Raw genomic sequence first — 14,532 nt, forward strand, 5'->3', positions numbered from 1 at the left:
AAACCATGTTCGCTGTTTAAATGCCTATTACATTTTTTCTATGTAATGAATAGAGTTACTTTCAATATTCTAAGGCAGTCTGTAAAAGATTGCTAAAAGGAACTGACAAAAGGTTAGTTTTTGTCAGTTTGCAAAAACAGTTAGCAATCTTATAATTACAAGTAAATTTGACTTAAGAATAAGCTTAGAGAGAAGATTGAAATATAGTTTACTTTTCCTTTTTAAACTAAGCCTAGAAATGAAAAGCTCAAATTTCTGAATAATATGTAGAACATACTCCCATTTTGATTATAGAAAGGAAAAAAAGTAAATTTTACTGAAAGTGATCAGAAAAGATATATATCAATGGATTACCTTGAGTTATGACTATGAAAAGGAATAAGGTTCAAGAATGGGACATGAATGAAGGGAGATGGACTTTTAGCTTTTGAATGTATAATTTGAACTCTTGTTTGCATTTTAATCAGAATTTATTTATGTATATTTATACAAATTAAAATAAGATTACATAGAGTAATAATTAAAAATGGAAAATTTCTCCTTTGTTTTCAGAAAAAAAGCATAGGAATTTGACATCCTAATAGTAAAAAATTTTATTGTTACCTCTTTTTTTGTTTCTCTATGGAAGAAGTATGAGGGAGGGGAGAATACTTGAAGTTGTGTTAAAATTCTCAGGAGAATAATCTTAGAAACAAGCTTCAGATGAGGGCAAAACATATTTCATTATGTTAGCATAGTATAGCCATAGTGGTAGACAAATAGCTAGTTCATTTCAGTACTACGATTCCAGGGTAATTACTATAGCATTTTGATTAAAGTGTCCACCTTTGGATTAGGTTTAGAATAAACTAATGAATCTCCACATTCATGTAATTCAGTAGGGTGATCATATCTATATACCACTTACATCTCTTATTCATTTGATTTCAATAATTGTTTTTGAGGATATTCTTTTAAGAGACACTTCAAAGGGAACGGATTCTGTAGATATGAGATCTGTTTTTTCCTGGTAGAACACTACAAAAAGTTTTGGAGTCACTGTATAATTTATGTCTGCATTTCAGCATCTTCTTTAAATAGTTTTAAAATAAATAAACAAGCAATCCTTTACTCAGAGAATGCTTCCTTAAAATTCTGTTAACTCTTACAGACATTTTATTTTCCCCACATAAATGTTAAACACTTTGCTGCAGCTTCTAACAGAAAAGCAATGTCACCTTAGACCCTATTGCTAGTTTCACCCTCTCTCTCATTATTTTTTTCATCATTAATAAAAATTTCTTTGGCATACCAGGGGCAGGAAAGAATATGCAGGATTGACCTTCACCTTAGCATAAAGTGATCCACAAAATTTTAAGCTGGAAAACACAGGAAACAATTAGTCTTTTCATTAGCTCTAATAAGAGCTCACTGAAGAATAAGAATCAAGGTACTGGGTTGAATTATGGTTTAATGTAGTATATACTTTTACTATTTTGGTATAACATAACAACATCTGGAAGTAATTTACTCACCATGGGGAGAATTGTCTTAGCATTACTGCTTCTACACAGTGAGAAGCAAATATTTGGCCTAATAGTAGAAAAAAAGATCATTTCTGTGCTCACAAGTTCTGAGTTGTAAGTGTAGTTTGACACCTATACCCCCTTACTATGATGGAATGAGTCAGATATATCTATAATTTTGCCCCTGTGAGTGCATTTCACTTGATTTTTTTTTTCTGGAAGGAAAACTGTGTATAGAATTTTTTCCCAAGATGATCTGTAAAATGAATTGGGAGTTGGACTTCAGTGTTCAAATTGTGGAAAACAAACCTTGCAAGTTACTTGCTTTTAAATAAGTTCATGATGCATGAGATTGTCTACCTCAATTTTTATGCTCTATTATTAACCTTATTTGCTTCATTATTTTGGATTACAGTCCTGAATTTCAGTTTGAAATGCCATATTTTTCAAAGGTAGTGCTTTATCATAATAAAACAGTGCTCTCACATCAGCATGAATGTACTACTACTTGGCAGAGAAGCTGTAAGTGAAATTTCCTATAACAGTCTTATTCCAAATGTAACACCTCTGTTGATAACATTCTTTTTGAGCCTTACATTTTGACACTGGAAACTTCAGAAAAAAGCATAGAATTCAAGAAAAATCAAAGGGGAAAGTGATTTTTTTAAGGGAGTGATTTTTTTCCTTTCCTTGTATTTTAATGGGCTCAAACTACAGAAGCTCAACTCCATGTCATAGGAAAGTATTCTAGAAAGTTCCATGTTTACAAGGCCAAAAATATTCTCGAAAATATTACTTGATTTCTTTTTTTCTAAGCAGCAGTAGAAATTTTATCCTCTAACTTTTAGCCAACAGGAACCCTCTGGCCCCCCTAATAATCCTGTAGTCAAGGAGAATTGTTTGACTTAGTAGTTGCATTACTACCTTCTAAAAAGGGAAATCATAATGACTTACAATTTAAATGTTTCCATTTTTACTTAATAATTTACTTAATTTTAATTAACTGTAGTTAGTTTTTGTTTGAAGGCCTCCATTTGAGTATCAATAATTTTATTTTTTGACCTCAAAATTTATAATATTGTATATATTGGTTCTGCTGTCATGTTTGAACTGGACTGTAATATCTATTCATGGAAGTAAAACATTTTCAGGAGTGCTAACATTTGCTCTAATGGAGGAAAGAGAAATTATTTCTAACACACACCTCTAAGGCGTTTTCGAAAAATTCAGAGGTCAATCTGAGCAGTTCCCTCCTTCTTTCAAGCACGGAGACCAGCGCTGCCCACGCTTCACCTAGGGTCTTAGCCATGGCATCATAGACCTGCTTCTGATCCTGGTTTTCTTCCGCTGTCTTATCTGCTTCCTCTAGGAGTTCCCATACCTGATCTTCCAAAGCCTATGCACAGGAGGAAAGAAAAAGCAGAAGGCAGAGTAGAAGTCACTGTAACAAGTCAGGATCACATTTTAAACACTGAGATGGTTGAAATCGTATGTGTCTTGAAGGTCTAGAACAGGAATTGTAAACACAAGCTGTGGGATCAAGAGAAAAGCAATGGAAATTGTGGGGACCTGGGACGCATAGGCAGATTAAAAGTATTCACAATCAAATATTGTTCAAACACTGTAGAGACTTATCAACCATATATGTCTAGTCTCCCAGTGGTAAAGAATATTGCGTTATATTCACATTTCAAAAGGAAATAAAATTGAAATACATCCAGGAAAGAGGGATCAAGAAAAAAATTGTGAGAAATAAGACCAGTAAAATTTAGTTTCTCCTAAACAATTACTATTAATTGTTAATACATTCAAGAAACTTAATGTAAATTAAGAATATTAATAGACTAATAAATTTGAGAATATATTCTTAAAAGATATTCATAATGGAAAAATTAGAATATCTGTAATCAACATTAACAATTGAGCAAAATATGGACAATGAAGAGATGTATTCATATACTTTTCCCATTTAGGGTTAGAAGGAAAATCCATAGATTGTTTCAGTCTTGAATTTGACATACAAATTAAGACATAAATTTTAAAAATAAGATTGCCTAATTCGGTATGCATAAATTCTAAAATATTGTTAGAATCAGGGATTAAAAATATAATAAAGTAAAATATGACAAAGGAAACAAAAGGAATAAGAGCACAAAAAACAGGAGGTCACAAAAACTTAATGACAGGCATATGATTAAATATTTGTTAAAACAAAAAATGTGAATGAGTTCATTTCTTATTCAATTACAAATGAAGATAATCATCTGACAATATCCTCCAAGTCTTCTTTCTCTCCCACTTCTTATTTATGTCTGAAGAGTCCTTTCAGAAATTACATAGGATTTGCACACTATGGAAATTTAAGCCATGACCTTAGAATTACTGAATATATGACATGAGTGTGGCACCACTCCCACCTTCTCCCCATTTCATGAAGCTGCCCCTCTCAGCTGTTGTGAGTCATATGACCCTCTTATCTACATGGAGAGAAGCAAGACCATCAAAAACCATGAGGTAAAAAAGATACTCCTTAATATCTAAAAATACACATAAAAGGGAGAGATCTTATTTTGGCATGATTTTATTATTAATGCAGTAATATTAAAATATAAATAATATTTGTATAGTGCTTTACAGCTAAAAATAGTATATATCATCCCTACAGTTCTTATTCTGAATCAGCAGCAATTTTTAGAAAGCTTTTCGCTTGAAGAAAAGGATGCTCTTTATCCTTCATTAAAGCTAAAACCAAACTGTCACCTGTTCAACACATTACAATCATCTTTCAGTAACTCAGAGAAGATATTATCTAATGGAACCTGATGTTATTCATGATATAGTTACTCATTTATCCTCTTACTCATTGTACAAGAATATTTCAAGAATCTTAACTTAATCAAATGGTACAAACCATTGTAATGGATATGAAACATTGGAGGGAGGAAGGATCTAGCTATCTCTGTCCTATTTACCTTGCCTCAATGCTTCAGCTTTCTCTTAATACCTACACCTCAATTTACTTCTGAGTAGCTTCCATCCCCACTACTGTACTGAAATATTCTTGCATAGGTCCACAATAATCTCACATTTGCCAATGCTAACAGTCCTCATTTAATAACCCCTTTGTGATTAACACTATTGTGTGCTCCATTTTTAAAATAGTTTCTTCAATTGGCGTCCAACACACTTCAATTATCCTCATGCTTCTGTGCTATTATCCTTCTGTGCATCTGCCTATTTTTAAATGTTCCAGGATACTATAGTTTTCGCTCTTTTCAATCAGCAAATAGATCTCAGGGGCATGAATGGGGATGGGAAGTTGATATCAAAATTATCTGTGAGACTTTTTCAAACTACTCTCAACTTCCTGCAGAAATTCTCATGTGTTCCTGAAGAAAGAGGGAAAGTGACCCCAAAGTTTGGATTGTCTATCACAATGAAGCGCTGGAATAGACTGGATTGTGTCTCTAAATAATCCAGGGGGGATTTATTGCTCATCACTCTCATTCCCAATGAATGAGAGTTCTCATAACTGCAACCACTGTCTATATAATTTATTTCTACTGATTTTTAAACCCAACTAGAAATCTCCACCCAAATATTCAATAAGTTTCTCAAACTCCAAATGTATATGACTGCTTATACTACTCATGCTTTGTTCTGCACTTAAACTGCAACTCACCTAGCTGCCAGGAGCAGCATGGAAGACAATCTTAATTCTCTCCCTATTTCCTTCAACTCCAAGATCTAATCAGTCACACAGGCCCATTGAGTCAACCTTCTGCACATTGTTCAAAGCATGAACTGGTTGAAAAAAGAATCAAAAGAAAAATACTGCTTTATCAAACATGAAAACCATATAAAATCCAAATTTCAATAATCATAAAGAAATTCTAATTGGCACATAGCTATGCCCATTTGTGCATATATTGTCTATGGCTGCTTTCATACCACAACAGCAGAGTTTGAGTAGTTGCAATTCACAGAGTAATATGACCCACAAAGTCCACATATGTCCTTTCTAGCCCTTTACAGAAAAAGTTTTCAATCTCTGATATAGATAGTTGTACGTTACCTTTTCTTTCAGCTTAAAATGATAAGTATTTTGCTTTTTCAATATTTTGTGAAAATGCTATTTTTAGCTGTTATCTAATATTTCATCACATGGGATTCTATAATTTATCAAATTATTCTCCTATTATAAAATACTAAATCTGGCTTCTGTTTTCTAAGTATTATAAATAATATTGGGCTAAGCCAATTCCAACAATTTCCTCATTTCATTTGGCTTCTTGATCTTTCATATAAAGCTTTGTGGGCCTGTCTCATTTCCACAAAATAAATTCCTAAGAGTGGAATGATCAGTCAAGGGTTGTTCAAATTTTCAAGGCTTTTGATGCAATTGCTAAGTTGTCCTAAGTTGTTGTGCACCACTTGTGTAGCACTATCATAATATATTAAAATTGACTTTTTACTTTTCTGACTTTCCATCAGCCCTTCAGTATAGGGACTTCTTTTATTCCTATAAACTTCTAACTAGAAATTCATAAAAGTATTAAAAAGATATGTGAGGAATAAGTGACCGGGTCTGAGTGACAGCTCATTTGTCCAGGCCCATTTCTATCACTATAAAGCGGTGTTGCTCAAATTTGAGTACTAAGGACCCTGGAGAACCTGCCTGTGGATCCCCTAGTTAGTGAAACAACCAAAAAAATCAAACGCTGACACTCTGTTGGCACAAATGAAACAAAAGCATAAACACGTGTAAATAGTGAAATTAGTTTATATTAACTATTTTAAGATAATCATCAACATTTTCAAATTATTTTAGGTACTTATGGATCTCCATGAACACATTAGCAAACTCCCAGGGTTCTGGGAAGCACAGTTTGAGATATACTGCTTGTGGTAACTTGAATTATGTGCCCCCAAAACCCTGGAAAAAACATGTTTTTAATCTTAATCTGCATTCTTGTAGATGTGAACCCATTTGTAAATAGGACTTTTGTTTGTTTGTTTGTAAATAGGACCTTTAGAAGATGTTATTTTTGGTTAAGGTGAATCAAAATTGGCTTAAACTCATATTACTGGAGGCTTATAAAGATAATTCAGAGAAGCTCACACAAAAAGAAGCCAGAAGTCAGCAGAAACTGGAAAAGTAAATACAAGAAGGTCAGAAAAGTAAACACCAGGAGATCACCATGAGATGGGAGTCAGAGATGCAAGCCAAGGAACCTCTAGGTATGCAATAAGCCAGCAGTAGAACACTACAGAATTTGGGGAGAAAGTATGGCTTCACAGATACCTTGATTTTAGACTTGCAGGTTTCTAAGCTGTGAGTCAATACATTCCTGTTTTTAAGTCAACCCATTGTGTGGTATTTGTCATAGCGGCCTGGCAAACTAAGACACTAACCTAGAGCAAGTGAGGGACAAGTGGGCCTGCAGGGTATGGGGTGCCGAGCTGTCAGATGTACAGCAGCAGTGTCAGTAAGCAGTAAATCAGAGCTGCCACTGTACTTTCTCTAGTATGCAGAGAGAAAAGAAAGCACTTCTGACTTTCATGTGATTGAACTATTTGTGGAAAGTAAGAAGGTGGCAGCTTTAGGTGTAAAAGAATCACAAGTTGAACAAAAAACACTGGGAAGGAAGAGGAATAGAGAGAGAGATGTGCTAGATAAGCAAAGCATCTGGAAATCATGAGAAAGGCAGAAATGGTAGGAATAGCACAGCGAGGGACACATAGCTCATTCTAGAGTGGTGACATTAGAAGGTTGAGGCCCGAAGGACAGTATAGGGCAAAGCTCCCAGCAAACATCACAAACCCGTCAAAATAATACACTGCATAAGCACATAGAGAACTTGGTATTCTTCTTGTGGAATCACAATAATTATGAAGTATATGCCACCAGGCAAACCTAATTGAATAGTTGAGGAATTACACACATAATTTGACTGATGCTCTAAGCCAGTCTGGAAAATGAGATAGAACTCTTTTGTTCTCAAGGCTAGTTCTTGTATTGAATTACTCTGATTTTTTTCACCTGTCCATTTTATTATTCCTTGATGACTGTGCTCGTTTGAAGCTGTTATGTACCCCCAGAAAGGGCCATTTAATCCATCTCTGGGAGTGCAGACCTATTGTAGGCAGGACCTTTTGGTTCAGTTGAGATGTGACCCAGCCCATTCAAGGTGGATCTTAATTCCTTTACTGGGGTCCTTTGTGAGAGGATAAAAGAGAGAAACACCCAAGGAGAGGTTACAGAGAGAGAAATGCCTAGGAGATGCTAAGCAAGGACCCACGGAAACTGAAAGAGCCAGAACCTGAAAGCAATGAAACCCAGAAGTGAAGGATGAGCCATGTGTCTTCCCATTTGACAGAGGAATCCTGGATGCCAGCAGCCTTTCTTCAGAAAAGGTATCATCCTGTTGATGCCTTAAGTGGGACAAATAAAGTCTTCTTTGTGATGCATGATATATAGGATAACACAGAGATTAAGGCATAGACTTTGGGGTCTGCATTCTGGCACCTATTCCTAGTTCTGCACATTTTACAAGTTACTGTTCTCATTAAGTCTCAGCCTATTATAAAATGGGGGTAATAATAATACCCACCTCATAATGTGTGAAGATTTTATGGCTGCTCAAGACTTTATTGTTTTGTAATATGGCTGCTCAAGACAAATTATTCTCAACCATTGTAAGAACAATTCAATAAGCATGGTTTTGGGTTAGTTTTAAAGTTTTGTGAAGATTAAATGAAGTAATTCATGAAAACTCTTAGTACAGTACCTGGTATATACTGCACATTCAATACATATTAGCTATTATTATGTTTATGCATTCTCTCTCAATTGTAATATCATAATGTATTTTTTGTTTTTTGCATGTACAGGCACCAGGAATCGAACCTGGGTCTCTGGCATGGCATATCATAATGTACTTCTAAAACCAATGGATGGAGACCATATTGGGATCCTAGTACAAATAAGCTAAGCGATCCTGCACTCTCATTAAAAACAAAAAGTTACTTCTGATTTGAAATGGTTACTTGAAATGCCAATCACTATAGCCTGCAATGATAATTTCAAAAATCGTAAAACTTAAAAACATTTAAAATCTGAGTTCAAATAATAGTGATCCACTTTCAAGAAATATGTATGTTAGAATGTACTTTATAAAGAGTTCTTATGGTACATGGGTACTTTAGTAGTAGAATGCTTACTTATCATGTGGTAGATTCAGGTTTGATACCCGGTTCATGTACCCCCCAAAAGCAGAATTCTTCTGTGATGATCAGGTTCATCTGTCAACTTGGCCAGGTGATGACACCTGGTTGTCTAGTCGGGCAAGAGCTGGTCTGTCTGTTGCTGCTATGAGGACATTTCATGGATTTAAATCACGACCATGTTCTCTGTATTCACAGTTAATTGCATTTACAGTCAGCTAAGAGGCATGTCTTCTGACGCTCAATCTAATCACCAGAAGGCTTTTAAGGAGGATTCAGAAGAGACAATTACTCATCCTGCTTCAGCCAGTCACCTCTCCTGAGAGTTCACTGAGGACCTTCATTGGAGCTGCCAGCTTGCGGCTTGCCCTACAGACCTTGGATTCTTACATTCCCATGGTTATGTGAGGCACTTGTTCAAATTTTATATTTACAGATATCTCCTGCTGATTCTGTTTCTCTAGAGAACAGTAGCTAATACAGCTTGGTACTGAGAGTGGGGTGATTCTTAAGAAACAGAATCTTAAAAATGGGTTTCTACAACTGGTTTTCTACTCTGACTAGACTCAAGGGCACTAATAACTCTGTTTCCTATAATCAGAATGGTCAGTCCATGGGGTGAGCTGGCAAAAGAGATAGTCAAAATATCACCATTCAATTCTGCTAATCGTACACTTATATGAGGCCCCAGGCTCTGGGTGATAACATTGTTGAAACTTTTATGGTGTTTTGTGGAATTAAGAGGTATAGAGATGTTGGCTGGTTGTTGCTTGATACACTGTATATAATGATGAGGGAAAGGGATGAGCTGAAGGCTTCGAATGATATGCTTAAACATCCTATGACAGATGTAAAAGTTTCTATGAGTGCCCTGAAGGAAAAATCTTATTTCCCGTAGCCACAGACTTGAGATCTCTGAAAATCAGATTCAAAGTTTCATTGTTAGAGTAGCAACTTTACAACATAAACTGAAATCTCAACCTTGCATGATGTCTGCTGTTAAAGTGAGAGCAGTGATCGAAAAGGAGTAGGACCCTGAAAAATGGGATGGCAACATATGGATTGATAATATTGGCTGTGGAGATATTGAAATTCTAGATTGTGCGGAGTCTTTACTAGATAACCTTGTAGTGGTCTGTCTTGAGGACATAGCCACCCCACTTCCAGCCTGCCCTGAGGAGTTGGCTACCCAACTGCCACCTGAAGGGATTAATCCTTTTGGTGCCTGTGAAGCATGTAATTACTCCCCATGGGGAAACAGCCCTAGCTCCTCTGCCTGGGGTGATTAATCCTGTTTCACCAAATAAAACTACAAACGAATGCCTTGAAGTGACCGGCTTGGAAGATACTTCTAATTCTTTTTATGACCCATCCCCACCAGCTGCCCTACAGATCTTAGACTCTTATATCCCCATGGTTGCCTAGCCAGCCTCTCCTGAGAGTTCTTTGAGGACCTTCATTGGAGCTGCCAGCTCATGGCCTGCCCTAAAGACCTTGGACTCTTACATTCTCATGGTTACATGAGACACTTGCATAAATTTTATGTTTACAGATCTCTCCTGCTGATTCTGTTTCTCTAGAGAACCCTAGTTAATACATCTTCTTTCAGAAAAATTCTCAATTAAATCATCTCATTTACAACTTAAAATTATAATGTAGAAATGTAGCAAACTTGATAAAAGTCTATGCTGTGAGAAGTTCAGGTCTTAGCTATTTTGGGCTCCATGGTGGATTGGACACCCCGAAATGGATGCATAAGTGAAAGTACAACATTATATCCTGGAATTTGTAGCTCCTTGGGGTGAGGATTCTATTAATAATTAGGAAAACATCAGCATAATCCTTTTTATGCATCCCTGGGGCTTCCCTCACTAAAACAGAACAAACATATGTGAGAGCAAATATATTCTGTCATTAATGCAATTACATTGTCAATACTGATATATGTTGTATACAACAATGTTCATAATTATCTTCTGCTATTTCTTCTAATTCTAATTGTCCTAATAAATTTGTTTCAAAGCCATTGTACAAAGTTTTCTAATGACCAATTTTTTAAGAATTATAGCCATTGGCTGATAGGTGAATCTGTTATATTTATCTATAGATTTATCAGCCTTCATATCAATGAACAATATTTTAGTTTTCTGTCAATCTGGTTCAAATTCTACTATCAAGCTTTTCTGTTATTAATCGTTACATTTCTAAATCAGGATGAAGATGCCATCTGAAATTTCTGTCCTACAGATGACATCTGGATACCATAGTCCTCCCTTTCAGGTAACATACAATACTTTGTAAATAAGGAAGAGCATAAAAAACTAAACTCTTAAATGTTACAATTGTGTTAGTGGTTGGTGTTTTGGTTTTCTGAGAGTCTAAAAATTACCAACAGTTAAAATTCAGAAGAAGGTTTTAGAAATATTCCATTCAAGTCAAATAGGAATAAATTTCTTTAAATACCATTAGCTACAGTATTAATTGACAGTAATTTCCCTCAAATTTGACTACCTGTAATAAAGAAAATATCCCCTTTTTCATGTAAATGGACTTAAATTGTTTCAAAAGGATTTGTTTTCAGAATTTCTTAGATTTTTAAACATGATTTGATGTTTTTTTAAAACAAAGGGATTTAGAAAATTAAAATTTTGGCATAGTAAAATTTATATGGTTCAAAAAAAAGAACACATGATAGAGAATATATATACATTATACATTAGAGGAGGATAAAAATAGAGCAAGTTAAGCCAAAGATAAGATGGCCTATGTATGTGATTTTTCTATGGTAAAACAACAACAGCAAAGTAATGCTGCAATGAACAAACACACTGTATTGTAAAGGCCCTTTTTACTAGAGGTAAAGCTAATACAAGATATATGGGATCATACTTTACTAAACTACCCTGCAGTTACAAGACGTCCTTCCCTTGCAGTCACTGCTAAAGAATCATCCCTATCCCTGCTTTAATTGAGTATTTGTATGTGTGTATGTGTGTGTGTGTATTTCTCTATATAAATTACCTGTCCGGGATACTTTGTACCTTCCTGCTTTCAGATAAGGCAGTGCCTCATTTACCTCATCTCTATAATCCTGATGAAGATACACCAAGAGGAAGCTATCTGCCCAGTTATCAATTGCCCAGTCCAGCCATTACTGCAACCTTCCTCTCAGGCAGTTCTAAGTCACCCTCAAAGGGCCGTACATGAAATACTGCCCCATGCCCTCTTTCTCTGTCTCCCCTCAAACAGTTCCTTGGCTGGAACTCTCCCCAACTCCTCTGAACAAAGTCCAGCTGTTTGTTTTAGTTTCATTTGTAGATAATATCACTTGAGATATGACTAAATAGTAATTTGTTATTTGCATCTTACCAATATGCTGGAAGGAAAAAAAGAAATGAAGTTAAAGATATTAATGTTCCTTTGTTCAACGTTATCAGCTTCTAATTACTTTATGAGATGTTAGGTAGATGATAAACAAATGATCTGAAAGTAAAGAGCACCGTGTTTTTGTGTGAGTGCGTTCAAATAGTGGTTCAATGACCTGTTTGCAGGATATAGTAAGGGATGTTAGCATACATCTGAGAGAGCAACTAGATGAATTCTAAGGTTCCATCTAATTCATGGCTCTCTGGTATAATAATTTATGAATTTACTCAACATTTATTGAAAACCTACTGTTTTCAAGGCACAAGGAATAGCTAAAATTTTGACATTTTGCATATGATATATTTTTTCTGCCATATTTAATGCAAGGGTTTAAAATTAAACCTGAGGCTGGTGAGAAGATTATAATATACTAAGCCTAATTGAAACACAAGAACAAAACCATAGTTTACACTGTTGAAACATGCGATTTTTCTCACTTGATAGGATGTAATTTATTTTGTCATTGAAGACTGAATTTTCTTTTCTGTTCCAGAAACATAAACACCAGTGGGAAAATTAAGCCACTATGCTAGACTTGTCTATTTGTTCTTTTCTTTTTGCCAATAGAGTAGCCCTTCTCTTCTTCTATGTCAATAGAACCCCTCTTTCTTATCAGAAAGCCATCAACTTCACCCCCTCACCCACTGACGGGGGAAGGCAAAGACACAGAACTAGATCATCAGAGGTACTCACCACAATTGTGGGGTTTTTTTACTGGTTCAAGGATGGAAAACATGATTGATTCAGGGATGGACAGATGGTCCAAGCTTGGGAAATGATTCTTCCTCAGATGGATTTTCCTACTGGAGCTATCTGAACAGAATCTTTATACCAGGGTCACAAAGTTGGTAGGGTGTGAGCCTGGTGTACATGATAAGCTGTCCAACCAGCCAGATACAGAGATCTTATATAACAGAGAGAAAGAGCCTTGACAACATTATTTGTGTTCCTGGATCCAGCCATGCCTGATCCTCCTAATTCTACAAATAAACACATTCACGGATTTAGTCCACATTTCCTATGACTTCTCCATATTGAATTTACTTTAGAAATATATGAAACTGGAATTAATATCACCAGTTTTTTACTGGTGTTACCAAAAGAACTGCAGCTGATAAAAATCTTTACCTCACTACTGTAAATGCAGGCTACTCTGGAGTCTGGTTTTTGAATAGTGAGCTGTCAACCTCTGAAGATCAGCTCTGTTTTTCCGATATCCGCTTTCTGACTGCTCAGTCAGCCCCTCTCCATCCTCACAATGACTAAATATTCCTGTAAGTGATTGGGGGTCAGTAATAAAAGATTTTTTTAAAAACTTCAGTGTCTAAGAAGGAAAAAGTCTTGTTTTTCACATTTTTTTAATGAAATGTGAACTTATTATTATGCGATTAAAATATCTCTTCTTTAACCAAGTTAGAAGATAAAGCATTTCAAAGCATTTATTTCAAAACATTTGTGAAATAAACATCATGGGATGACTGTCAAGTTCAGTTTTAAATAATCTTTCCTATCTCCATTCTTTAATATATATCTGGATTAACTACAATTATTGCCTCCACCTGTCATCACTTGCATTATCTGTCACAATTACACACAGTTATAATTGACTCAGAAGCAGTACCAGGAGATACGTTTTCTTAGTTTAACCTATAAAGCTCCAGAGTGAGTGTCTTCAAGGTGAAAGATAGCATCTCCTATATTCTGTTTTCTTCTTTAGAGCAGATAATTCTATCAAAGTGGTTAAGCTCTCACTAAAAAAATACAAATAACAGAATTGCTGAAAAGTCTGAGTGTACATCAGGGTTAAGCATTGTGTATTCATTTCTCAAGGGTTTGTGAAGACCTCTCACATGCCTAACTTTGCAGTGTTTTACAAGGACACAACAAGATATATGTCATAGTGGCTCGAGCGATACAGGCTGACATAAGAAGTGTGTTCCCATGGCGTTTTGTAGCGTTGTCTTGGGCATTGACCGGTTCAGAACCCTCTGTATGTGGATCCTCTCTGTCTTTCCTCCACAGCTCAATGCTCCCAAATCTCAGGCTATGAACTGGTTGCACCAGGACCACCTGCATTTTTGTAAATGCAGATTCCCAGGTCCCATTCCAGAGGGTTCTAACTAGATAAATTCAGAGTAAAAACTGGAATGCTTTATGTTTTTTTAAAGCACCTCACTTGATTCTGATGTACAAACCAGCAGAATTTGTTTTGGAAGTACCATTTCACATATTCATTCTTCTGGAGACAGAAAATAGGGCACCAATTCAAAGATTAGATATAAGGGCTTTTAAAAACCTCACCAGTTCCCTAAGTATCTCTACCCACAGACTTATCAAGGAGATGTTATCTTATCAGACTTATGAGGGTGACAAC

General features: G+C 35.6%; 1 protein-coding gene across 12 annotated transcripts in view; it reads right to left on the minus strand.

The window, feature by feature from the left end:
* CCDC141 (coiled-coil domain containing 141) overlaps positions 1–14,532 on the minus strand; it is a 260,019-nt gene that overhangs the window by 171,207 nt on the left and 74,280 nt on the right. For all 12 annotated transcript variants that reach the window (XM_077154314.1, XM_077154315.1, XM_077154313.1 and 9 more), the window contains one exon: positions 2,710–2,901. In XM_077154314.1, the coding sequence (XP_077010429.1) occupies positions 2,710–2,901 (192 nt within the window). The remainder of the gene's footprint in view (positions 1–2,709; positions 2,902–14,532) is intronic.

Source organism: Tamandua tetradactyla, chromosome 3 (genome assembly GCF_023851605.1).
Source record: "Tamandua tetradactyla isolate mTamTet1 chromosome 3, mTamTet1.pri, whole genome shotgun sequence".
Classification (NCBI taxonomy): domain Eukaryota; kingdom Metazoa; phylum Chordata; class Mammalia; order Pilosa; family Myrmecophagidae; genus Tamandua; species Tamandua tetradactyla.